Source organism: Typha latifolia, chromosome 8 (genome assembly GCF_019914945.1).
Source record: "Typha latifolia isolate L0001 chromosome 8, TyphaL0001v2, whole genome shotgun sequence".
NCBI classification, from domain to species: domain Eukaryota; kingdom Viridiplantae; phylum Streptophyta; class Magnoliopsida; order Poales; family Typhaceae; genus Typha; species Typha latifolia.
In genome coordinates, this window is record NC_133093.1 from 6779434 (window position 1) to 6806803 (window position 27370).

The following is a 27370-nucleotide window of genomic DNA, read 5'->3' on the forward strand; positions in this document are numbered from 1 at the left end:
AGCATATGGCTAGTCTCTAAATATGTGGAATGGTAGCCACTTTGACATTGTTGATAATTTTGAGCATTTGTTTTGCATTTAGGCTTGAGCCAACTTTCTCTTTCCTCTCTCCCCCTCAATACCCACTTCGAGATTCAACCCGTGGCCAAGGTCCGTCGCTTCTTGCTCCTTATTGCGATGACCCTCCTTCCGGTTGGTAGCCCCATTCCCCCTCCTCTTCTACATCGGTAACTGATTCCTAAGTCATTCACTCTCATCCTCTAGCGACTAAGGTTAATCTCCATTAACCTAACCTTTCACATAACTACCCCACAACTTCCCCAAGACATCTTCCACTCTTTCACCTTATCTAAAACTTCGCTCCACCACCATCATCACCTGCACAATGATCTCCACTTCCCTTTGAACTACTCTAACATTTGATCAACCTATAAAGAGTATATCACTCCTAACCAAAAGCACTGCCCAAACCTATCTATCCTTTATCCTTCCGAGTTTGATATTGATTTGGGATTGGGTTCCAATAGTTTAGTAGACTGTTATCTAAAAGATTTAAATTATTAAAGATATGTTAATAATAACTTGATATGTTGGTGGATAGCTAGATAGAATCAAAATATAAAAGTGGGCTCAAGGTCTACAAATTATTTGGATCACTTTGAACTAGGAGGGAAGCATATATTGGTTTTATTCAGATGATCTTAATGATATCGGTTGATTGTGATTTTTTGTCGTGTCTAGTCAGTTTGATAATCTTAATTCTTAGATTTGTCATACCTGGTGAAGAATTAATCTGTTTTGTTGGCAAAGCTCGAGTTGGATGTTATAATTAAAGTTTTATAAAATGACTTGTTGTATAGTATCCCAAACTGGGCGCCTATTAAGAGGAGCATTTGTGAGAAAAAAAAATCAATTTTGGGTCCTAGTTCAGAGATTTTATAATTTTTTTGTACCCATAATCATCTATAGTGTATGAGTTAAGCTAGTGGTATACTTACTTTTGCTATAAATTGGTTCTTCTAATCATTGATTTTAATATTGATAAGCTAGTCAAATCTTAATTCGGGATGTTGGCTATTAATATTTTGATTTTAGTTTTTTGTCAATTAATCTTATATCAGTCGACGGTTACCATTTAATTTTGAGGATGAATATTTTTAAAGGAGGGAGTACGGTAACATCCTATAAAATAAATAAATAAAACTAAAGTGAACACACGTGCCGGGCACATGAGCTACTATACAAACCCTTCCCCACTTCTTCTATCTCTTTCCTTTCTCCCTCACCCTGTAGCTGCTATCTTCCCCCTTTTGGTTCTTGCCGTGTTGGAACACCACCAGAGCTTGTCGTCATCGTGAAAATATTTTTTAGTAAGTGTTCTTTCAGCTTATGAAAATACAAGTGAACATAAGAATAATTATTCCCGAAATAAAATTTTTATTTAAGAATAATAAATAGGAATATTTATTCTAGAATTGACTTTATTCCTAAAGTAAACTAGTGCCAGAGCTTTAAATTAGATTTATATAGAATATATTAAAATTTGCTTGTGAAAAAAAAATTAATTAGGAATGAGTGGATCTAGGATGGAATTCTTTTAAGTCAATCTAATTAATTCAGAGAAGAATCACACAATGATGCATAAAGATTTTTTTACATGAAAAAACACTATCAATCAATGGTAAAAAGCCATTGATCATCTCTAAGGATCAAAACTAATATATTATCAAATGTAGATACAAGATGTATTTGTAATTCATCTCATCACTAGAAACTATAGTTAATTATTCAAGTTTTTCTTACTCACTAGGTCTTGTAATGAACTACTCACCATGTATTAGATCACCAACTCCATTAGTACCTATTGAGTCAAAAATTCAAGCTTTGTGGAATATCTAAGATCTTTGCATTATATCACCGCCGACGATGAAGTAGACCTTGGACAAAAATAATATCTAATATTTGTCCATAGAGCTCCTAAAATTTTGATGTGAAAAAAGTTTCCATAAAACTTATGAATGGCTTCCCAAGCATGTTCAACACAATATAGACGATGAACTCTTCTTTTGTTAGGACTAGATCTCAGCAAAAGCCCTTTCAAAGCTAAAACACTTTTCCAATATCATAGATCTTACTAAAATCTTTCTTCAAAGCATTCCAAAGATGGTCATTAAATAGCAACTCCAAGTCTTTATTACTACATCTATTCTAATATTTCCAAAATTGGCTCCAAGAACTTATTTCAAATTAGAATTATTTATTCTCTTGTTATATTGTGCAAGTGTTTGAACAAGCGTGCGAGGAGGGAAAAGAAGAACAGAGGGAAAAAAAGAGAAGGAAAAGCAGTGGCGAGGCTATGGGAAAGAAGTCCGACCGTTGATAGCCAATTAGCAGCTCCTAACCCAATCAAAACTAAGAAATTGAAAAAGAGATAAAAGAGAAAAAAGATTAGAGAGAGGAGAGAGAGAATGTTGGTGGTGATGCTTCCTAGCATGGTTCACTGAGACAATATCTTCAGGGAGAGATTAGAGAGAGAGATCGAAAGAAAGAGATAAGAGAGAAAATAATAATGAGAGAGAGAAAGAGGATGATGTAGAGAGAGTGTATTGCTAGTTTAAGAAGTGTAAGAGAAATTTAGCTAATACAACAATTTCTACTAAAACCACTAGTTAAAATAAGTGATTTCTATCTTAATATGTTATGAGTACCAAAAATGCTCATCCGTTAGCAATTTATATGAATTAAAGTTGTCTACTCGGACAACAATTTTTACTTACGAGAGCATACATAGTCAAAAACTCTTATTAAAAATTAATTGTTTATATATATATATCTAATATATTCTTGTTCTTTTGTGGGAAAAAGTGTCACACAATAATAATAAATTTAAATGCACGGAAAATAATTTAAAATAGATAATTTTTCTCAATTAGAAACTGATAGGAAGTGCATCAAAATAGCTGTCTGGTTGAGAAATGTGAGAATTGGAAGGCGAGATATAGATAGAAAAAAAAGGTACATTAACCAAATCCTCCTTTCACGCTCTCCTCAGCTATCTCCACTCCACCCACTCTTTCCAGCCAATCCGATCGTGAGGCCAAAAGCCTTACTTTTATGTTTTCTTCCCACTTCTTAACAAGGGCAAATTTGAGTGACATTCAAAGAAATCAATTATTATCACACTCTCGTGACCAAATGAGAATTAATTAATCTTATGTAGCAATTTAATCCTCCGTGAGAAAATCTTATGCAATTTTACCCCCTCATTTTCTTCGTATATCATAAAAGAAGAATATAAAGAAATATAAATACAAGTATATACTCCTCCCCCTTCTCCTTAGCTTTCTCACCTTCACTTGGAATTTCCCTACCGTTCTCTCTCTCTCTCTCTCTCTCTTTCTCTCTCGCCCCTTTCCTACCGATCGCAACGGGGGCGAGCCAAAAACCCTAACCCTAACCAATTATTTTGTGCTATTACTCTCCTCCTCCAATCGGATCGCGATCAAGGCGTGTAAATATCTCCCGCGATCGATCCGGTTGCAAAGAAACCCTACTCGGCTGCCGGTTCCACTGCGATCGCGCGGCGGATTCCGGCGGAGACGCTGTCGCCCGAGGCGATCATAGCGGGGGATTTGGTCCTGGCGATGCGAATTTCGAGATGAAGATCAAGAGGAAGAGAGCTTTGGAAGTGGTACGTGTTGTGAAATCCGTTGTTACTTTGATATGTTTCTTCGCCTTCTCTTGCTGCTTTAGTTTGGTTTAATTCTTGAAGAGGTTGAATTCTGCTTGAAAGATGTGACTTTGGAAATCGCTGCTTTGTATCCGTTTTCTATATGATCATGTAAGCTGATTGACTGTTTGGGTTACGTTTCTTGCCTCGTAATTAGAAGTAAGTTCTGTGATTTCTTCGAGTAGACATCATGCCAAAAACAACAAGGCTAACTGTTATATGGAGCGTTTTGTTTATTGGGTGTTTTCAATATCTTTTGAGCAATATATAGGTTCCGCTCTATAGGAGTTTGATGCATTGAGCCCCAATTTTTGTGGGTATCTATGGTGTTTGCCTTTTTCCTGAGAATTGAACATTTAGGTCTTAAAGAATAATGTGCTAGCTATTTGTCAGAGATTTTGTTCTTTCGTTCAACAAAATATGATTAAAGAACGTATTTATACTTTAAGCACCATTGTTAGAACTCTTCACATTTTATCTTCCATACCTATAATACTGTATGTGAGCTTATTATCTATAGTAGAAATGTCATGCACTTGTTTATGTCATAAAATGCTGACCCTCCTGTCATGTTTCATACAAATTCTATTTGTATTTTTGTAGTACTTTTATCACCATCACTTTATTGTACAGTTACAGTTCTCCTTCTATTTCTTTTGTTATGTTAACTCCTTTTTTTCTGTTTTCCTCAATGTGCCAGCTACACTTGGGTTCCACTACTTGTGTGTTCTGTCTTAGTTCTTATACTCTACACACAGATGTTTTTCAGTTTCATAATTCATGTTGTAACTCATGTTGTAGCCTCTTGATCCCATGCCAGAAGCTCTGTTCTATAGATATACCTAGTTAGATCCTAGTATTCTTTATAGGCACTTTGCAGGTTAATTGTCTGATGAAATTTGAGACCTAAGTGGAGTTCTACTTGAGTCCTAATTTTCTTAAAAGTTTACCTGAGTTTTGAAGATAAAGCCCAAAGTATGATCTATTTGGGGTCTCTGAACTAGCTAATTGGTAATCACATGCATTTTCTAGTGCTCGATTAAAATGGAATTATGGAACAGAATGCATATATGGCATGCTCTTAAAGAACCAAAATACGAAAGGAGCATTTCCTGATCTCAATAGTTCAACTATAATCAAGTAAGATCAGATATACCATTTCCTCGAGCATGACAAGAGTGCCAAAGTTTGAAGAGAAGCCAAATGAAGATTCTCACCATAAATAGTGTTTGTTTCATCAACAATGAAGCTGAACCTAAGGTGTGGAAAAAGATAAACAAAAAAAAGACTATGAGACATCATTTCCTTTAGAAAGACAAGAGTGCCAAAAGTTAGCAGTTTGTAGAAGATAGAAAAAGTCAAGGAACATATCACCATATATAATGTTGGAATCATCAACGATCAATCTGAATCAAAGGTGTGGAAAAGGAGCTAGAAGATAGCCAGGAGATGAAAGTAAAGGACCACTTATCACGTGAGTGATAGTGGACCCTGATGCTTTGCTAGTGGCTTCTGGTTATGAAGCATGAAATGACAATTGATGGTCTTGTTGATGCAGCAGGATGGCAATTTGCAGGATTTTGCAGAGAAGTCGAACTAGGAAAGCAGCTGATGATAGGATTGTAGAATTGGAGAGGCTCAAGGATGTAGTTACTAGTTAGATTATCTTATTAAGTGTGACCACTATCAACCATTTATTTGAATTGTTGAATAATACTCATGACATATTAGTATTATATATGTACCGAGTTACTGATATTGTAATGAATGTAGTCACTGCGCCTTCTTATAAAAGGAAACCATTTGTAACATTTGGGTGACTAAAGTATTGCGTGAACATGGCATGGCTTTAGTTTGTTTCAACCTCCAAATGAGCTGCATACAAATATAAAGGCAATTTGACATATTCAAGTTGAACTGTGATTGGAGTTTGCAGATTATAGGATAGTTGACTTCAGTCGATTAATGGGACATGATAAAATTTTTAAAAAGGATTGGCAATGTTCAAGCTATTGCAAGATGTAGAATCAGCCTGCTGAATAGTTATTTAAGTTTCCATATAAAATTTTCGATTAAAATCTTCTTCTATTAAACTATTTTCAGTATACTGTCATGAATGATCTTCCAATATTCTTTATAGTTGAAGTCAATATGCATTTATTATTTTCGTTCTAAGTTCTAACAAATTCATAAAGTTAACTGGTTAGTTATCTGTGACTAAGAAAATATATGTGCTTGCATATGCACCACCCACTATGACGTGGTTCCCCTATTGGCCACATTCTGCAATTGCATTTTAACCTTGTTTGAGATCACTAATTATTGTGACAATCATGCTGTCTATAAATAATTCATTGTCTAGCAAATATTTTCCATTATCATGGCATTATGATAACATAACTCCATCTGTATGTGCAGTTAGTATTATATCTGTCAACAGTTAGTCCTAAGCCTGAATAAAGTGTTGGTTGCTTTATGTAGTTTGAAAATCAGTATATTATTTTGAACTATGAAAAAGAACTTTGATAGAATCAATGCTTGTAGTATGTGAGATTATCCTCTTTACTACCTTGATGTTATAAGGAGCAAGATTTCCCAAGGGGGAAGCCAAGCAAGGGATAATGCTCCGCTTAAAGGTAGGAGCTATCCATAGTTGAAAGGTTGGGTTTTGGCTACATTAAAATGCAAAATGTTTTTTGTTTGTTTTGGCTGGTTTCGGTTCTAGTTTCATTGTGTTGGTTCCGAACTTCTTTTGATAAATAATCTTTTCTATCTTATTTTAATGCTTTACACAATATTTAATAACATGTAAGTAATGAGGTTGATATTGGGTTAGGTACAAGTTGGATTAAAGTAAAATCCAACTTGAAATCTAAAACATACTTTTAAAAAAATGTTATTAGAGACTTTCAGTTGGATACTAGTTTCGGGGGATTTTTGGATTAGATAGGACCAAAATGCTAAATATTTCAGCAAAATGTCTTGGTTTTGGATGAAACTTCAAACCCTAGAGCTATCAGCACTTACACATGGCAGATGGATAACCATTCTCTTAGTATTCTGGATAAGTGGAAGTAGAAGAGCAGAGGAACTACATGAGAGGAGCTTTTGTTAATGCCTGGAATATAAGAATTATTTGTGGAATAGTTTGATTGATAGACATGATGTTAGGAGGAAATAAGATACGTTACTTTAATTAGATAAACTGAGAAAAGAATAATGCTTAATATATAGTTTTGTACACAAGAGAAATGAAACACAAAAGTCTCTTGGGTACAATTACAGATAAGAGAAGATAGAATGTTAGCGATAATAAACTAGTATTTGTGGAAGAGATGCTTAATATCAATGGTGCTTATGCACCTCACATAGCATTATCCAATTACATCAAACATGAATTTTGGGACTATATGATTAAATAAGTTGAAGGAATCTTTATGGCAACGGATTTTAGTTGTTATATAGGAAAGTTTAATTTAAGAGAGTTGAGATTATTGGAGGCCTTGGATATAGATAAATAATAAAATAATGGATTAATGCTTTAGGATTTTGCTCTATCATATGTTCTCTGATGAGTGGGTTACCATGCTGATCGGCATGCTCTGTGTTGGTTGGCATTTGATGTGCCGACGCAGTATCCGCACAGCACAAGGGTGTCGCATGTCACCCGATGGAAGCACTGATACGAGACGAGAAAGGCGATCTGCAAGATTACTTATTGTGTGCAGAGCATCCACCGTCGACGATGCTCTCCTCTTCGTTGAGCCATCGTCCTCTTTCTCCCCTCTGTGCCTTAGATGCCGGGTTGATTGGAGAAAATAATAGATAAATTTGTCAAGAGAGCACGGATTGAGAGAGAATCGATAGGATCCACAATGTAGTGGATATTACAAAGAAGATTCATTTATTTTCGATCCATTGAGCTCTTAAAGTTGTCGTCTTCAACCTTGGTTAGTGCATGCGAGATGGTGACAGAAAGAGAGGAGGTCAGTGATGGCGATGGTGAGATAATCATTAGTAGGGCGACGAGGGTGATGACAACCTCTCTTTTTCTCCTTTTTTCTCTCCCTCTTGCATGGGACAACAATAGAGTTCTATTCTTACGGCACGATCGACAAGTGCCACAGCATGTCCGATGCGGTGTTATGCTATGTCATAGGCACGAAAATTCTTGGATTGATGAATGCTTGAAGAAATGGTAGAGAGAAAGTAAGACATGTGCCCCTTTATTAGAATTCGAATTTGGAGGATAATATGTAAGCGAATTTACTTATGGATTAATAAAACAAAGGAAACATGAAAAAAGTGGCACTGATACAGCATGGACTAAAGTTACTATTCATATCAACTAGTAAAGTAAATGGTTCTTGGTGTATCCATAGGTAGAAAAAAATAGAAAGTTGTGGAACATCGGGGTCCAAATAGTGAAATATAGAGTTATCTTATCTTAGTTATGTTTAAACGCATGCCTTCTTGTTCATTTACTTTCATGAACTCACATGCATCATGCATTTGTGATATACTTCTGTACATACATTTTTCCTCGACAACTTGCTTTGCAACATCCAAACATTGTACAGTTTGTAGAATAGATGTTGGAGGCATCTGATTCTTGTAGAACTTCTGATAAAGCAGTATGTAGGATCATTAGTGCCTGTAAATGTTGTAGTTCGTTGTTGTATCTTGTAAACGAGATAATCTGCTGAAATTACACTTTTACTTCAGAGGAGGCACAACACACATGTGGAGACTTTAGAGTTTGGACAACATATCATAATGTAGAGGTAAACTATAGCGGACGATATTGAATGAGAATGTTTGTTTATTGCTTAGCAGGAAATCTGCGTTAATCCATCTTTGATGAATTCTGCTTTAGGAAAAGAAAAGACCACTTTCAGTACAAAATTAGAGGCATTTACATACTGTTATGTCATTGAGTTTTATGGGTACTATGGAGCAAATTTTTATGTGAGGCAAAAGATCTTGTAAGAATTCAATTCTTTATGGCTTCCAATTAAATATATTTTGTATCGAGCTCCCTAGCTGATTGATTCCAAAGATAAAGACTACTTCATGCATCAAAAGCAATCATCTCTCTATTTTGACTCTTCCATGTCTATAGGAATCTTTTATAGCTTCTTCTTATTAAATGAATATAAATTACAACTATTAAGATAGACATCTCTGCCCACAAGAAGGCATTACTAGGGTTTTGAATATTGGTATTAGTATTGATATCAATATCAATCTTTGAGAAAAACAATACATATTGACAATATTAGTGTTATCAGCTGTTTTAGCCATCATATTGGCTATTTTGGTTTCAAACCTTTTTTTTAATTACTTATATTCTAAAAAATAATATAAAATGTCGAAAAATTTCAAAAGTATATAAAAAATGATAAAGATAAGAAAATTTAGATTGCTCAAATAAGATAATAACAACATAATATAAAGAGTGAAAATATTAAGAATAATATTGAATTTCGAATGGGTTCAATAACATGTACTCATTGTTGTCATCATCTCATATCAGAGGTGGTTGGAAGCCATTTATAGATTAGGCGAAGAAAATTTAGATTACTCAAATAAGATTATAGCAACATTATATAAAGAGTGAAAATATTAAGAGTAATATTGAATTCTGAATGGATTTAGTAAATACATGTGCTCATTGTTTTCAGCACCTCATAATAGAGGTGTTTCGTAGCAATTTGTAGTTTAGGCTAACAACCACCTTTGCAACAAAGGTTATTGCAGAAGGTGTTAAACGAAAAGGTAAAAAGGTGGACGAGTGGAGTGAAGAAAAAAACTTTAAACAAAAAAGAAGAAAGAGAAAGAAGAGTGGGAATAAAACGTAAAATATGGTGCCCGAGACATTAGGATATCAATTATGATTCGATCTACATATAGTCCCCATAAAAGGAAAAACAGAATTGTGTTACAGTTGATATGGCGATATGGCTGCACTTATCGGTCGACATGGGACCTATACGATCGATACATTGGCCTAAACTAAGGGAAAACCACTTTTGATGCCAGTTTTTTGATGGATACTTCAAACCATGGGCACTACAAATTTCATGGTATCAAGTAGCAAATCAACAGGACAGAAGGCCCAATTGGGAGATGAAAAAGGTGAAGGAGACGAACCAATTGTGTAGAATTACTAGGACTACTGGACTCCCCTTTTGCATTTTTTAATCTGTTCTCTTTTATTACAACATCTAACACCATTTGGCATATCTCAGTTTGATAGTATAAAAATCTGCCTACAAGTGACTGCCTTTTAGAGTAGCATGTTCAGTTCCGCTTGGCGCTTGCTCTAATGCCTCTTGATTTTTATCGAAATGCCTAAAATCTAGTTGGTAAATTTTTTTTTCCAGTAAGCTATTTTGTATGCACATTATATAATATACCCTTCTTCACAGCCTCCAAATATAAGATGCTTCATCAATACTGTCATTTCTGCTGCTCTCGAGAATATAGAGGAGCCTCTAAAAACTTTTGTCTGGGAGTTTGACAAGGTTTGCTTTTCTTAACTTATTTCCTGTAACTTTATTCTTGATGTATGAAATGTCAAACATTTCTCCTGAACTCCGTGCAGGGAGATTTCCATCATTGGATTGACCTTTTCAATCACTTTGATTCTTTTTTTGAGAAGTTCATTAAACCGAGGAAAGATTTGCAACTCGAAGACAATTTTCCTGATGTGGATCCTCCATTTCCTAGGGAAGCAGTTCTTCAAATTCTTCGAGTGACAAGAATAATCTTGGAAAACTGTACAAATAGACACTTCTACAGTTCTTTTGAGGTATGTTCTTCTAAATGAATGCATACTTCTTTTTTCTTGTCCCTGTTTTATTCTAAATTGTACTTGTCAAATTGTAGGAGAGAGAATAGATTATAATTTCTTAATCTACTGATTTTACCCTCATGATTTATATGCTCGATTTATTCTCCTTCTGCTGGTCTTTCATGAATGCAGCAGCATCTATCATCCCTTCTAGCCTCAACTGATGCAGATGTCATTGAGGCGACCCTTCAGACGCTGATGGCATTTGTGAAGAAAACAGTTGGAAAAAGTTGCATACGAGATGCTTCTCTGACTTCAAAGTTATTTGCATTTTCGCAAGGTTGGGGTGGCAAGGAAGAAGGCCTTGGATTAATTGCATGCTGTTTAATTAATGGATGTGATACAACTGCAGTTGAAATTGGCTCTACTCTCCATTTCGAGTTTTATGCAGTTGGTGATAGAGCAAATCACTCTAATGATACAGAATATGTTAATCAGGGATTGCAAGTCATTCATATACCGAACATTGGTTGTTACACTGAGAATGATCTTGAACTTCTATATAAATTGGTGAAGGAGCACAATGTACCTCCAAATTTACGGTTCTCACTACTGACAAGATTGAGGTTTGCAAGGGCCTTTGGGTCTTTGAAAGACCGACATCAATATATGTGTATCCGTTTGTATTCCTTTATTGTTCTTGTTCAGGCAAGCCATGATGCTGATGATATGACAGCTTTTTTCAACAATGAACCTGAATTTATTAATGAGCTCTTATCATTACTTAGTTATGAAGATGACATTCCAGAAAGGATTAGAATTTTGGGTGTCTTGTCGCTGGTTGCTGTTTGCCAAGATCGATCTCGCCAACCTACGGTTCTTTCTTCTGTGACAGCTGGGGGCCATCGCGGAATTCTTCCCAGTCTTATGCAGAAGGCAGTGGATTCAATTACTAGTGGTTCCACAAAATGGTCCATTGTTTTTGCTGAGGCACTGTTATCTCTTGTCTCCATATTGGTTTCATCTACTCCTGGTTCTTTAGCTCTTCAAGAAGCAGGATTTATACCTACTATTTTGCCCCTTCTTAAAGATACTAATCCGCAGCACCTACACCTTGTTAGTACTGCAGTTCATGTCATCGAGGGCTTCTTAGATTATCATAATCCCTCTTCAGCCTTATTCAGAGATTTAGGTGGTCTAGATGACACTATTGCACGTCTGAAGGTTGAAGTGTTACAAGTTGAAAAAGGTTCCAAGAATTCTGGAGAAGAAGCTCAGCATGATAGCAAGGGCAAACAAGTTTTGGGCAGTTTGTCTGCACTAGATATACAAACTCTTTATTCAGAAGCCATGATTTCATATCATCGAAAGTTATTGATGAAAGCTTTGCTGCGCACAATATCTCTTGCAAATTATGTCCCTGGAAGCTCTGCTCGTGTTGATGGTTCAGAAGAGAGTGTATTGCCACCATGTTTATGCATTATTTTCAGGAGAGCAAAGGAATTTGGTGGTGGTGTATTCTCACTTGCCGCGAATGTTATGAGTGATCTTATACACAAAGATCCCACATGTTTCCCTGTCCTTGATGCGGCTGATTTGCCTCGTGCATTTCTTGATGCCATCATGAGTGGTGTGCTATGCAATTCTGATGCAGTTACATGCATACCTCAGTGTTTGGATGCTTTATGCGTGAACAGTTCTGGTCTCCAGTTAGTGAGGGATTCTAATGCTCTCAGGTGCTTTGTGAAAATTTTCACTTCCAGATCATATTTGAGAGCCCTTGGTGGAGAAACTACTGGAGCATTGTCTAATGGATTGGATGAATTAATGCGCCATGCTTCTTCCTTGCGTGCTTCTGGAGTTGACATGCTTATTGAGATCTTGACTACAATTTCAAAACTTGGATCTGGTTCTGAGTGTTCCACAAAAGACTCACAGAGCTCGTGCCCAGTTCCCATGGAGATGGATGTAGAAGAGAGGTCCATTCCACAAGGAGAATTGTCCAAGGTTGGCAGTTCGGTACAGATGATTGAGGCACCTTTAGATGGTACAACTGTGACAATTGAGTCATTTCTTCCTGAGTGCATTAGTAATGCTGCTCGTCTTCTTGAAACTATTCTTCAGAATTCTGATACATGCCGTATATTCATTGAGAAAAAGGGTATAGAAGAAGTTCTCAAGTTATTGACATTGCAATCAATGCCTATTTCCGTCTCAATTGGGCAGAGCATATCTATTGCTTTTAAAAATTTTTCACCTCAGCATTCTGTATCTTTGGCTAGGGCTGTTTGCTCATTTATAAGAGAACATCTTCGGCTGACAAATGAATTAATGGGCTCAGTTTCTGGAACTAAGCTTTCTGATACTGGACCTGCTAAGCAACTAGATATCTTGAAATGCCTTTCTGGCCTGGAAGGACTGCTGTCTCTTGCTAATTTTCTTTTGAAGGGAACAAGTACTATAGTCTCAGAGTTGGCTGCTGGTGAAGCTGATATTTTGAAGGAACTGGGCAAGGTTTATAAAGAAATGACATGGCAAATCTCTTTATCTAGTGATTCCAAGGTAGATGAGAAGCAAGATACTTATCAAGAAACTGGAACAGGAGATACTTCTGCATCTTCTGTTATCGGAAGGGAGAGTGACGATGATGGAAATGTTGTTCCTGTTGTGAGATATATGAATCCTGTCTCAATAAGGAATACTTCTGTCTCTCCTTGGAATCTAGAACCAGATTTTGTATCTGTGGCACGTTCTGCTGGAAGTATGCACCGCCATGGACGCCATGCATTTTCTAGGATTCGCGGTGGCAGGCTTAGTCGGCAGCTAGATGCATCACTTACAGATACAGAGGGCTCTATTTACACTGTGGAGAACTCTCAGCTTCAAGATACAGGTAAGAGGAGTCCAGATGCTCTTGTTTCAGATGTGCTGACCAAACTCGGTTTTGCCATGCGCTCGTTCCTTGCTTCTCTTGTCAAAGGATTACCAGCTCGTCGCAGAGCTGATTCTAACCTGAGTCCTGCTTCTAGGAGCCTTGTGACTGCATTGGCACAGCTTTTCCTCTATGCTCTTAGTTACTCTGGAAACTGTACTGCTGGATTTGAAATGTCATTATCTGTTAAATGTCGGTACCTTGGAAAGGTCGTCGAAGACATGGCTGCACTTATCTTTGATAGCAGACGCCGTGCATGCAATACAGCCTTGGTCAATAGCTTCTATGTAAATGGGACATTTAAGGAGCTTCTGACTACATTTGAGGCCACCAGCCAGCTATTGTGGACCTTGCCTTTCTCTTTCTCAACAGCTGGACCTGATCAAGGAACCTCTGTTGATGAGAAGAAGGTTTGCCACAGTCCGTGGCTGCTGGATACATTGCAAAGTTACTGTAGGCTGCTGGAATATCATGTGAATTCATCATTGCTGTTATCTCCATCACCATCTCAAGGTCAACTGCTTGTTCAGCCTGTTACAACTGAACTGTCAATCAATCTTTTCCCTGTACCAAGGGATCCTGAAGTGTTTGTTCGTATTCTTCAATCACAAGTCCTAGAAGCAGTACTTCCAGTATGGAACCATTCTATGTTTCCTAATTGCAGTCCAGGTCTCATTACTTCTTTGGTTTCCATTATCAATCATATATACTCTGGTGTTGGAGATCTGCAGCGTGGACGAAGTGGCTTGGTAAATACAAACCAAAGACTTACTACCCCTCCTCTTGATGAATCCACTATTTCTACCATAGTTGAGATGGGCTTTACTAGAGCTCGGGCTGAAGAAGCTTTAAGAAGTGTGGGGACAAACAGTGTTGAGATGGCTACTGATTGGTTGTTTAGCCACCCTGAGGAATATGTGCAGGAAGATGTACAGCTTGCTCAGGCGCTTGCTTTGTCACTTGGAAATTCAATGGAGACATCGAAGGAGGATGCTACTTGTAAGACAGAAAATGCTTTTTCAGAGGAGAGGGTGGTCGATGCACCCCCTTTGGATGATATTCTTGCGGCGTCAATGAAATTATTCCGAAGTAGTGATTCAGTAGCTTTTCCATTAACTGATCTACTAGTAACACTATGCAATCGAAACAAAGGGGAAGATCGCCCAAGGGTGGCACTATATCTTGTTCAGCAGCTAAAGCTATGTCCATCAGATTCCTCCAATGATACTGGTGCTCTATATTATATTTCACACATATTGGCCTTGCTTCTTACTGAAGATAGCAGCACACGTGAAATTGCTGCTGAGAATGGTGTCATTCCAGTTGTTCTTGATATACTAAGTAACTTTAGATTGAGAAACGAATCAACAAATGAGGGTTCATCAACAAAGGCTTTGAGTGCTTTATTGTTAATAATTGATAATATGTTACAGCCCAAACCCAAATTTAATTCTGAAAACTCTGAGGGGTCTTCTAGATCGTTATCTGACTCATCTGGACTAGATCTCTCCTTGGCAAATCCATCACCCATAATTGAGAAGAAACCTGCAACTATTGACCTTGAGAAAGAATCTAGCAATGTGTTTGAGAAGATATTGGGGAAGTCTACTGGTTATCTGACTCTCGATGAAAGCCAAAGGATGCTGAAAATTTCCTGTGAACTGATCAAGCAGCATGTACCAGCAGTAGTTATGCAGGCTGTTTTACAACTATGTGCACGCCTAACAAAAACACATGCTATAGCTACACAGTTCCTTGAAAGTGGAGGTCTACCTGCTCTTTTTAGTCTTCCAAGGACTTGTATTTTTCCCGGATTTGACAGCTTGGCATCTGCCATTATTCGGCACCTTATTGAAGATCCTCATACTCTTCAGACTGCCATGGAGTTTGAGATAAGGCAGACCCTTATGGGCAGTCTTAGTCGTCATGCTGGTCGTCTTTCCCCTAGGTTATTTCTGACGTCAATGGCATCTGTAATATCCAGAGATCCCTCTGTGTTTATGAGAGCTGCAGATGCAGTTTGCCAGATAGATTTATCTGGGGGGAGGACTAATGTAGTCTTGTTAAAGGATAAAGAGAGAGATAAGGATAAAGTTAGAACCTCTTGCACTGAAAATGGAATACCATCTAATGAGCCTCTTCAGATGCCTGAAAGTAAGACAAATGATACACCAAGCAAATGTTCACGAGGCCATAAAAGGGTTCCAGCTAGTCTCTCTCAAGTGATTGACCAGCTTCTGGAAATTGTTATGAGCTTTCCATCATCAAAGAAACATGAGGATTACAGTAATTCATCAACTATTATGGAAATTGATGAACCAAACACAAAACAAAAGGGTAAATCAAAAGTTGATGAGATACAGAAGATGGACACTGATATCTCTGAAAGATCTGCATGGCTTGCAAAGCTGACTTTTGTCCTTAAGTTAATGAGTGAAATTCTTCTCATGTATGTGCACTCCGTTGGGATATTATTGAGACGGGATATGGAAATTTGTCAGCTACGGGGATGCGGTCAATCAGGTGGCTCTGGACAAGGTGGGATAGTGCATCATATATTGCATCAGCTACTTCCACTATCTCCTGGAAAATCTGCTGAAGCCTCAGATGAGTGGAAGGAGAAGCTATCTGAAAAGGCATCTTGGTTCTTGGTAGTGTTATGCGGCAGATCCACTGAAGGGCGCAGGCGAGTTATTTTGGAAATCGTCAAATCATTTTCTTCCTTATTAGATTCAGCAGGCAATTCTTCCAAAGGCTCCTTGATACCAGAAAAGAAGGTTATGGCTTTTGCGAACTTGGTAAATTCAATTTTGTCGAGAAATTCTTCTTCCAATAGTTTGCCTGGTGTTGGGTGCTCACCAGATATTGCTAAAGCAATGCTAGATGGAGGAATGGTGCAATCTCTTTCTGGTCTACTTCAAGTGATTGATCTGGATCACCCAGATGCTCCAAAGGTTGTAAACCTGATACTCAAGGCCCTAGAGAGTCTCACGCGGGCTGCCAATGCTGGTGATCAAGTGCTTAAATTGGATGGCTTTAGTAAGAGAAGATCCATGGGCTCACTTGGAAGAACTGAAGATCACACTAATGCTGGCGATGAAACTGCAAACCATGACCAAATCACAAATCATCAACAGCAGAATGATAATATCATCCAAGGTGCTACGGAGCATGTTCAGGAATTGTCTCATAATGCTAGGGATCAGGATGCAAGTCATGATCAGTCTACAGAGCATGATATGCGAGTAGAGGGGGCAGCAAACGTTGATGCAGATGTGCCAGTGGAACAAGGGGTAGAGTTTATGCGAGAGGAAATTGATGAAGGTAATGTCATTCCGAATGCAAATGAGGTTGGATTGGCTTTTCGAGTTGAACATCGGGCTGATGATGATATGGTTGAGGAGGATGATGAAGATGTGGGAGATGAAGGTGAGGATGATGAAGAAGATGATGACGAGGATGATGATGAAGATATAGCAGAAGAAGCAGCTGGCATGATGTCATTAGCTGATACAGATGTGGAGGACCATGATGACAATGGGATCGCTGATGAATACAATGATGACATGCTGGACGAAGAGGATGAGGATTTTCCTGAGAACCGTTTTATAGAAGTGAGATGGAGGGAAGGCTTAGGCGGTTTGGATCACTTGCGAGTTTCAAGGGGGCATGGAGATGGAAGTGGTTTTATTGATATTGCTGCAGAATCTTTTCAGGGTGTGGATGCAGAGGATATATACCATCTGCACCGTCCATTTGGTATAGAGCGGCGTCGCCAAAGTGGTAGCAGGTCTTTCCTTGACCGGTCAAGATTTGATGGGAATGCTTTTCCACATCCACTACTTGTTAGACCTTCTCAATCAGGGGAACTGATTTCTTCATTGTGGTCCTCAAATGTAACCTCCTCTAGGGACTTGGATGCATTATCGTTTGGGAATCTAGATGTTGCTCATTTCTACATGTTAGATGCTGGGCTTCCATCCGATGTTGCTGCTTCTATGTTTGGTGATCGTTTGGTTGGTGCTGCACCCCCACCACTAATTGATTTCTCTCTTGGTATGGACTCTTTACATATTGGTGGAAGAAGGGGATCTGGAGATAATCGGTGGACAGATGATGGTCAGCCTCAGGCAGGCAGCCATGCTGCTGCTATTGCACAGGCAGTTGAGGAGCAATTCGTGTCTCAGTTGCGTGGCTTGACTTCTGATGATAACCATCTATTGCAGCGACTGTCTGAGAAGCCTGGAGAAGCAACGAACCAGCAATTAACATCATTAAATGCGGACAATCAAGCACCAATAGTTGCTGATATTCCTAGTCAACCAAGTGGAAGTTTGCATCAAGAACCAGAAACCTGTGTAGTTCTTCAGCAACAAAGTATACCTCTTAATGGTGCTTCATGTATTCCTGAATTACCCAATGAAATAATTGATGCACAGTCGGTTGCTGTACCATCAGAGAACCAAGACAGACCTGAAATTAGGCAAGTATTACCTGATGATTTGAACATTATGCATAATGGTAGTGAGATGGTGTACAATGATAGACAAGGGGAAGAAATTGGCCCCAGTGAACAAGCAGGTTCTCTCTCTGAGATAGCTATATCAACAGATCATCCCATGGAAGATAGTTCTGAACCTGCTCATGCGCAAAATACTGAATTTGGAAATGATATTGGAGATCCACCATCAGGCCTAGATAGCTATTCTAGTTGTCATGCCCTTATTTCTTCAGGCAATGCACTACCAGAGCTGAGTGATGCTCATGCTGGTTCAGCTTTTGCAAGTGCTGATGTTGATATGGATGGTGTTGATGTTGGAATTGAAAACTCTGTGCCTGCTTCAAATATGAACGATTCATCTGCTGAGCAAACTGAAGGAATTCCCCAAGAGACTAATCTGGCTGATCAAGTCAATGTCAACAACGAGGCTTCTAGTGCGAATGAAATTGATCCGACTTTTCTTGAGGCACTTCCAGAGGATCTTCGTGCAGAAGTGCTGGCTTCCCAGCAAGCTTCACAGCAAACTTCCCAGCAAAATAACACTGCTCAAACTGCATATGCTCCTCCAACTGTAGAAGAGATAGACCCTGAATTTTTGGCTGCTCTTCCACCAGACATCCAAGCTGAAGTTTTGGCTCAACAGCGAGCACAAAGAACTATTCGTTCTCAGCAAGCTGAAGGACAACCAGTTGACATGGATAATGCTTCAATTATAGCTACTTTCCCTCCTGATCTCCGTGAAGAGGTACTAATAATGATTTATTATATTTTGTTATCAAATCGTGATCTCTTTGCGTTATCTCCATTTTCAGGTTCTTTTGACCTCTTCAGAAGCAGTTTTATCAGCATTACCTTCAGCTTTACTCGCTGAAGCACAGATGCTTAGGGACAGGGAATTTAGTCGCTATCATGCTCGAGGAAGCCTTTTTGGAGGTAGCCACAGACTTGGTAGCAGGAGGCTGGCGGTTGACAGGCAGACAGTCATGGATAGAGGTGTTGGAGTGACAATAGGTAGAAGGATAGTTTCTGCTGCAGCTGGCAGTTCAAAGGGTAAGGAAGTTGAGGGAATACCTCTTTTGGATTCAAATTCTTTGAAAGCTCTTATTCGTCTCTTACGGTTAGCTCAGGTAATTATTCCTTTCTTTCCTTATCTTTTTTCACTTTTTCTATGTGGTTTAAGTTGCTGGCCTTATTTGTATTAAGTAATCATCATTTTCATTTGAAGTGAACATAGAAAGACAACAGTAATGGACCCTTATTCTAAGGGGATCATCACTTAATTGGTTGGACGTAATTTTGAGATCATATTGTTATCCAAAACTTAAGGTCGATCAAGCTTTTTTTTTCTAGTATGAATTAAGTTAGGTACAATAACGCAGCCGCATTATGCATTCCTAACAAATTGGAGTATAGTTTGAAGTTTGGATTATGCAAAGTACAATTACTTCACCTCATAACATCTATTGAGGAGCTTTTCTTGGAAGTGATCAAATAATCTTAGATTGTTGTTCCAGAATGTAACTGTCCATTCATATAAAGACTCATTTCCTAATACATATATTGGAATCTCCATTATGGCCGTGCTAGTGTCACATGCTATGTCGTGCCACCATTGGCATGGCATGTGTTGGTCGGTATGGCTTGGCATGCTAGTGGCACACCTCTTTGGCACGCATTTAACTTATTTTTAGTAAAATTTTTAGAATATTAAAAAACATTTTTAAGTCTTTGGCATGTCAATCTTTGGTTTTTAGTTTAAATATATGTATTAAAACCTATATTACAGAGTTCTAATTTTAAATTATTTTTGTAAATAACCTTTTTTATTAAAGATAAAGCAATAGTCAAATTTAAATATTATTCAACACATAATATGATTACTCCATAATATAATTGAATACACAATAATATTCAATATATAATATTAATTGATGATAGTTCAATATGACAATATTTAAAACTAATATCTAGTTGAACGTAGAATAACAGTGAGGATCAAAGACTTTATATAATAATAATTGATGGAAATAGGAAAAATCTAAAAAAGAAAGGCTCTGCATTGGCACGGAGATCATTATGCAGCCGTGCTGGTTTAGCATATCTAGACACGGGGTATACCACTGCCAAATGCCGTGCCACCACCGGCATGACCATCCTTGTATTATTTAACATTCAAATCATTCAAATCATTATTAGTGTCATTAATTTCACATAGTTGCTTTTGTTGCATTAATGCCCATCATTTATATTTTTCTTTCTATGTTGTTTTTGGCAGCCTCTCAACAAAGGGCTTCTTCAAAGATTGTTGCTGAATCTATGTGCCCATAGTCTGACGCGAAGTATTCTTGTTGGCCTTCTAATTGATATGATTAAGTCTGAAGTTGATGGATCCGGTGGCTCAAGTACCATGATATTACAGCGACTTTATGGATGTCAGTGGAATGTTGTCTATGCCCGACCACAATCCTCTGATGGTACTTCTTCTCCAATGCTATGAATAATCAGTATATTTGGATCCTTTGTTAAGATAATTTTCTGATTATGTTACTTCTGCTTTTTCTGGAAGGTCTTCCTCCTCTTGTTTCAAGGCGACTTCTTGAGATTCTGACATATCTGGCATCAAATCATTCATCTGTTGCGGACATTTTGTTTTATTTTGATCCACCATCAACATCAAATTCCCCATCTACTATTGATACTGAAATCACAAGGGTTGATAAGGGAAAAGAGAATATATTTGAAACAAAGTCCTCATTAGGTGTATTGGAAGAATCGTCGAAGTATCGTACACCTCTGTTGTTGTTTCTTAAGCTCCTTAGTACACCCTTGTTTTTGCGCAGCAGTGCGCATCTTGAGCAGGTAATCTCAAGCTTGCGTTTATAGGTGGGACATTTTTATTAAAGCTTACTTTTTATGCAATTGATTTAATTTTGTTCGGCAGGTCATGTGTTTGCTCCAAGTAGTGGTTAACAATGCCGTCTCAAAATTTGATTCCCTTAATCACTCTGGACCTGTCAACTCTGAGACACAATTAGAAAATGAAGCACCATCTCACATCCCCAGTGATTCTTCTACTCATGAACAAATCCCTAATCAGGAAGTTAGTCAAAGTTCTAACTCAGAGTTGCCATTATCGGGTACCAAACGATCTTTAAATTTATCTGATATTTTGTTGGAGCTTCCTGAGTCATATCTGTGCAACCTGTGCAGTATTCTTGCACTTGAAGGGTAACTATTTCTATCCATTCTTAGATATTTTATTCTTAGAGTAATATCTCTTTTTGTTGTTGAGAAGAACTTAATAAATAGCTATCAGTTTGGATTGGATGGATCATGTCCCTTGTGAGTCAGCTTTTAGTCTGACATATTTGTGCTATTCAGTGTGAATCTTCTGTTGCTAAATTTGCGAGGGTGCATTTCATTAATACTGCTTAAAAGAATAAGTAACATATTCTTTACATTTAAAGGAATTTGAATATCATGCAATCAACCTGTTTACAAAGGTGCATTTCATTAATGCTGCTTGAAAAGAACAAGTAATGTATTCGTTAAACTTAAATGAATTTGAATATCACAACCTGTTTGAATTGTAGGAGTTGTCTTAATTTTGTAGAATTTAACTACGCTTTTATAGCCTAATTTGCTAGGACGCATTTTTTTCTTTTTTTCCTTCTTGTACCACAAAGGACAAATTCGAAGGGTCACAACAGGAAGTGTATTTAGAAACAAGAATACAACTCTATAATGTTGCAGAATAAATCATGTTGAAAACATTTTCCTGATTTCTGCGTGCAAATGTAACAGACTGACCATTTGGTTTGTCCTATAAACAGACTTTCAGATAAAGTATATTCACTTGCTGCTGAAGTAGTGAAGAAATTGGCATCCGTTGCTGCTTTCCACCGAAAATTCTTTTCACTTGAGCTAGCAAGTTTAGCTCGGAGCTTAAGTTCTTCTGCAGTTAAAGAACTTGTGACTTTGAGGAACACCCAAATGCTAGGACTTAGTTCTTGTTCTATGGCTGGCGCTGCAATATTGCGTGTGTTACAAGCCCTTAGTACCCTTACTTCTGTTGACGGGGAAAACAATAAGGAGGTTCATGGGGAGCAGGAGCAGTCTGTATTGTGGGATTTAAATTTAGGTCTTGAGCCACTGTGGCAGGAGCTAAGCGACTGCATAAGCACAACCGAGGCAAAGCTAGGGCAGAGTTCAACTTTCTCTTCTCCTACACCAATAGATGCTGGAGAATTTGGCAATTCTGCTCCTTCCCCCCCTCTTCCTCCTGGCACACAGCGACTGCTGCCATTTATAGAATCTTTTTTTGTTCTCTGCGAGAAGCTTCAGACAAACCAAACTATTGCGCTTCCAGATATTGATGTAACTGCAAGAGAAGTCAAAGAGTTTGCTGGGAGCTCATTGTCACCTTCTTTGAAGAGCAGTGGAACAGGAAATTTAACTTTTGCAAGGGTCGCGGAGAAGCATCGTCGCCTTCTTAATGTTTTTATAAGACAAAACCCAAGCTTGCTGGAGAAATCTCTTTCAATGATGTTGAAAGTACCAAAGCTGATTGATTTTGATAACAAGAGAGCTTATTTCCGCTCACGCATCAGGCAACAACATGATCAGCATCCTTCTGCACCTTTGCGTATTAGTGTTCGTCGTGCGTATGTCTTGGAGGATTCATACAATCAGTTGCGGTTGCGCCGCACTCAGGACCTTAAGGGACGATTAACTGTTCAATTTCAAGGAGAAGAGGGAATTGACGCTGGTGGTTTAACAAGGGAATGGTACCAGCTACTCTCAAGAGTTATCTTTGATAAAGGAGCTTTGCTTTTCACTACTGTTGGAAATAATGCGAGTTTCCAGCCTAACCCAAATTCTGTCTACCAAACAGAGCATCTTTCGTATTTCAAATTTGTGGGCCGTGTGGTAATACTTTCAGGATACTTCTCATTTCTATTGAATTTTCAGTTCTGGATGACTCTTTCAGTTATCTTTACTAAATTAAATTTTAATGATTTATGCAGGTTGCCAAAGCACTGTTTGATGGCCAGCTTTTGGATGTTCATTTCACTCGCTCTTTCTACAAGCACATCCTTGGTGTGAAAGTGACTTATCATGATATAGAAGCTGTAGATCCTGATTACTACAAGAACTTGAAATGGATGCTTGAGGTTTGTGTTCAGAAATATAAACATTAACATGTGTGATCTATCTGATTGTTGTTGAAACAATTTTTTTAATCGTTGTTTCTAACAGAATGATGTAAGCGAGATCCCTGATTTGACATTTAGTATGGATGCAGATGAGGAGAAACACATCCTATATGAGAAAAATGAGGTAAGAATAAGATGAAAATTTTGGGCAGTGTTATGAATCTGGAGAACTATAATTTGCATCTGTTATTGTACTCAGTTTTATCAATTTAGTAAGCAGTTCTTGGGGCTTTCTGTTTTCCCTTCGTCTATCAGAATGATTGCAACATTTTTTTTTTTTACTTCTATGCATGTTCAACTGACAATCCTTGATCTACCCTTGCACATCTTATAACAAAGGTTATGGACTATGAGCTGATACCTGGAGGAAGAAATATCAGGGTTACTGAAGAAACAAAACACGAGTATGTGGACCTTGTAGCTGAACATATTTTGACAACAGCCATTCGTCCTCAAATTAATGCCTTCCTGGAGGGTTTCAGTGAATTAGTTCCAATGGAACTTATTTCGATATTTAATGACAAGGAGCTAGAGCTTCTGATAAGCGGACTTCCAGAGATTGATCGTGAGTGTCATTGCCAACTTAAATTTTGTTGATTCTGTCTGTATTCTTTTTCTTTCTGATGACTCTTATTACTGATTGCAGTTGATGACCTGAAAGCAAATACAGAATATACTGGCTATACTGCTGCATCTACTGTTATTCAGTGGTTCTGGGAAGTTGTTAAAGAATTCAACAAGGAGGATATGGCTAGGTTGCTGCAATTCGTAACAGGAACATCAAAGGTAATATTACATGTGAAACTGGTACTTTATCTGTCTAATTAGGAATTTAATGTCATTAATGTAGATATTTCAATCATATCAAGAACACTATTCTAGGCTTCCCTCATTGTGAAAATCAATATATTTGCAGGTATCAAGCTCTTTAAACATTTGAATGTGAATTATAAGTGTACTTCTACACCCTAGAGGTATAATGGTCTAAATATCTATTAATTGATTCCCCTTGTCTCTGTTATGATGATGACTAGCATGTAAACCATCCGAAGATTGCTACAGTAACTTTTAATCTTTTATTGGTTAAAAAGAGAGGATGTTTATTAGAGAAATTGATCAGAAATACCTTTCATTTTGTTTTTATTTTCATTCACACCCTATTCCACCCTTCCATTTTGGATTTAATCATAAAAAACAATATTAGTTTTTTTAAATTGAAGGTAATTATATACATTAGTTAACTTATATGTGTAAAATGGCCAGCTACGAAGTCAAAAAAAAAAATTAATAATAATAAATGGGGCATGACTTAGTGTTTTTAATTAGGGGTAATTTAAATATTTAAATTTTTTAATTTTAGAATTAACAAAATATTCTTCATTCTGTTAGGTGCTACCTCAAGAGTGTTTTTTAGGATTAAATCCATAATGTAGGAGTAATGAGAAATATCAATAAGGTAGGTTATAAATGATAATAAAAGCAAAACATAGGGCTTTTTTGATTAATTTCCCTATTTGCTATATCAAAATTTACTGATATTGTTCTTGATCTTTGAAAAATTTGCCAAAAAATTCATGAGAATATTATGATTGCTTAAAGCGTACATCTATACAACAGGAAACATATGGTGGTGAAAGTGAAATGATTTATGAACATGCTTGAATGGTACGGGAAAATCCGGGGGAGATAAATCCTTAAACGAAAGAATATGATCACCTTTTCCTTTAATCCTTTTCTGTTCAGTAGGTTGTGTAGTCCTCCATTTTTTTGCACATTAATTAGTTATATGCATTATAGGGCAAAATCTTCCATGAGATCAATTTTCCATGGGTATCACTATAATTTCATCCCATGTATTATGGCTAGCATGGTTTTTCCATGGAAAATGCTAGATAGTAGACATGACAGACAGAACAATGGAGATTAACATGCATTCGAGTTAATCACTACATCTTCATATCAATGCCATTTCATTTGGTACTGTTAGTAAAATATTAGAATTGCCCCAGAGTTATTTGAAGTTTTGAAGCTTATGGCATTGCCTACATTGAGCTTGATAAGATATAGGTATATCTTCCAGTATAGGCCCAGTTAAGTGGCTAAGTGTTCATTTTCCTACAAATTGTAAAGATTGAACAACTTTACCTGAAGAAAATATAATGAGGCCTGCGGCCTTGGTTGCAATATTCCCTAAAATACCTTTTGGTGGATATTTCAGATTCCTTTGGAAGGCTTCAGAGCATTGCAGGGCATTTCGGGCCCTCAACGGTTTCAGATTCACAAGGCATATGGTGCTCCTGAGAGGCTTCCATCTGCTCACACATGGTAAGGCTTATTAAATGGAGCAAAATTTTCTGTCAGTTGAGTGTTAGATTTTTCTTTATATAGGTCCTTAAGTTCCAGTTTCTATGGAAGACATTAGTACCAATGATTTTGATTCAAAATTGCAGTTTCAATCAGTTAGACCTTCCAGAGTACTCCTCCAAGGAACAATTAGAGGAACGCCTACTACTAGCAATCCATGAAGCTAGTGAAGGTTTTGGCTTTGGCTGAGAATCTATGCTCCTCTGGTGCTAGCTGGGAAGCTTATGTCGCGTTCTGTTTGCCATGTACAGGTTAGCAAAATTTGTGTTACTATTAGTTAGTGTATTTCTTTTTCTTTTGATTTCTTATTTCCCCTGATTTGGCATTTGGATTCGTTTCAGAATAATTCTAGATTCCTGGTTCTTATAAATTTGTCAGATTTTGCATTCATTTTGACAGTTTTCTGGCATGAACAGTTGAGCATTACTGAGATCGCATGCTTTTTCATAAAGAATCTAGTATATTCTTTTCTATTTTTATTCTATTATCTCTGAAAATCTTGGCTACTTCTGCGACCCAAAATTGTTCATTTTATTTGTGCTTTTCACCCAAATGATTCAGAGACTTTGCATAGAATATGAGAGGAGCACTGAATTTAATAAATTGCCAAGAAATATGTTTTCTTTTTCATTCCATTTTCTTTCTATAACTGATATGTTCAAATCAACCAATGAAAGATCAAGTTATATTTGTATTGCTGCACTTTCACTGTATCTGACTTCGGATCACTTTTTCAGATTTCCTAGGCAATCAGATCAAGTCGATAACGAAAGCCTATCCTTCAGAAATGATCGTGCAAAGGAATTTTAGTAAACTAAAATTTTCTACTCTACGATCGAGAAACTCCCAGCAGAGTGGATTACAATGTCAGGGCATATATTCTGAACTCTGACGGCAATCGATTCTCGGAGGTGTTACCTACTTTTTGGCTAGCTTCATAGTTGCTTTTTTGTGGGAATGAGAAATGTAAATGAATAGAAACTCCACCTTAATTTTCATCTGTATTTTGTTTACCCTTTTTTACTGCACCGCAGATTGTGGGGTGCAGTAGTTGTCTACATAAATAAGTAGCTGGTTTCATATAATTAATTTTCATTTTTTTTTTCTCACCAATTTTGTTCTCTTTCGCTCTATATTCACAATCACGTCAGTGAGCTGAGCATGATGCTTCGATCTTGTCATCTGATGGGAGAACAAGCTCTCTTCTAGCAATAGTATTCTAATTCTTAATACCATAAGAAGAAAGCTAATATTAATATATAGCTATTCTAACATTTAGTCAATATTAGAACAAGGAATGATAATTTTATTTGGTGTAACATAAAATAGATATTAAGGTATTAAAGAATAATGAATTAGTATTTGTTGATGATTTAAAACAAATGACAGAAATATTTTTACTCATGATTTATAGCTATCCATGAGTACTTGTTAAAAGGAGTTGCATTACTGACTAGACATAGCGAAAATGTCGTATCTATTAGTTAAATGGAGCATAAATGGAGCATTTGTTTTTCTCTTCGTACCATTAAGAGCAACTACAACTAGGCTCTAAATTCTAAATTTGGAGCCCCATTGAGCTCCACTGGGGCTCTACAACTAGCTCCAAATTTGGAGGCTCACATTCAATAATTTTAATTTTATTTGTATCCTTTATTAAATAATTTAGTTAGTTAAACTGAGTATATAATTAGTTTTACTAATCGGTTTTTAACAAAAATAATACCATTGGAAAGGTCTCATCGAGACCTTTAAAATGAGTCTAATATTAAATTATTTTTGAGCTAATTTAAATTTTAAAATTTTTAATATTTATAAAAAATGAGTCTAA

At 37.2% G+C, this 27370-nt stretch overlaps 1 protein-coding gene across 3 annotated transcripts; it reads left to right on the forward strand.

Moving 5' to 3' along the window:
- Positions 1–3374: 3374 nt before the first annotated feature.
- On the forward strand, positions 3375–26652 carry LOC140793344 (E3 ubiquitin-protein ligase UPL1-like). 3 transcript variants are annotated; one of them, XM_073144767.1, is made up of 16 exons: positions 3375–3691; positions 10162–10257; positions 10338–10544; positions 10719–18704; positions 18772–19086; positions 20235–20433; positions 20526–20818; positions 20901–21187; positions 21793–22888; positions 22987–23133; positions 23219–23299; positions 23515–23740; positions 23822–23961; positions 25394–25500; positions 25626–25790; positions 26277–26652. In XM_073144767.1, exons 1-15 carry the CDS (start codon positions 3659–3661, stop codon positions 25726–25728), a joined length of 11316 nt encoding a protein of 3771 aa, XP_073000868.1. In that variant the 5' UTR covers positions 3375–3658; the 3' UTR covers positions 25729–25790; positions 26277–26652. The 3 variants fall into 3 exon arrangements, with proteins under 3 accessions (XP_073000868.1, XP_073000871.1, XP_073000869.1); XM_073144768.1 differs by having other exon boundaries at positions 3520–3691; positions 10722–18704; XM_073144770.1 differs by lacking the exons at positions 25626–25790; positions 26277–26652 and adding an exon at positions 24092–24149.
- The last annotated feature ends 718 nt before the right edge of the window (positions 26653–27370 follow it).

Coding starts and splice junctions, on each gene's coding strand:
- LOC140793344 (XM_073144767.1), top strand. CDS start 3,659: ATGAAGATCAAGAGGAAGAGAGCTTTGGAAGTG. Junction 23,741..23,821: donor CGGACTTCCAGAGATTGATC/GTGAGTGTCATT, acceptor TACTGATTGCAG/TTGATGACCTGAAAGCAAAT. Junction 23,962..25,393: donor TCGTAACAGGAACATCAAAG/GTAATATTACAT, acceptor TGGATATTTCAG/ATTCCTTTGGAAGGCTTCAG.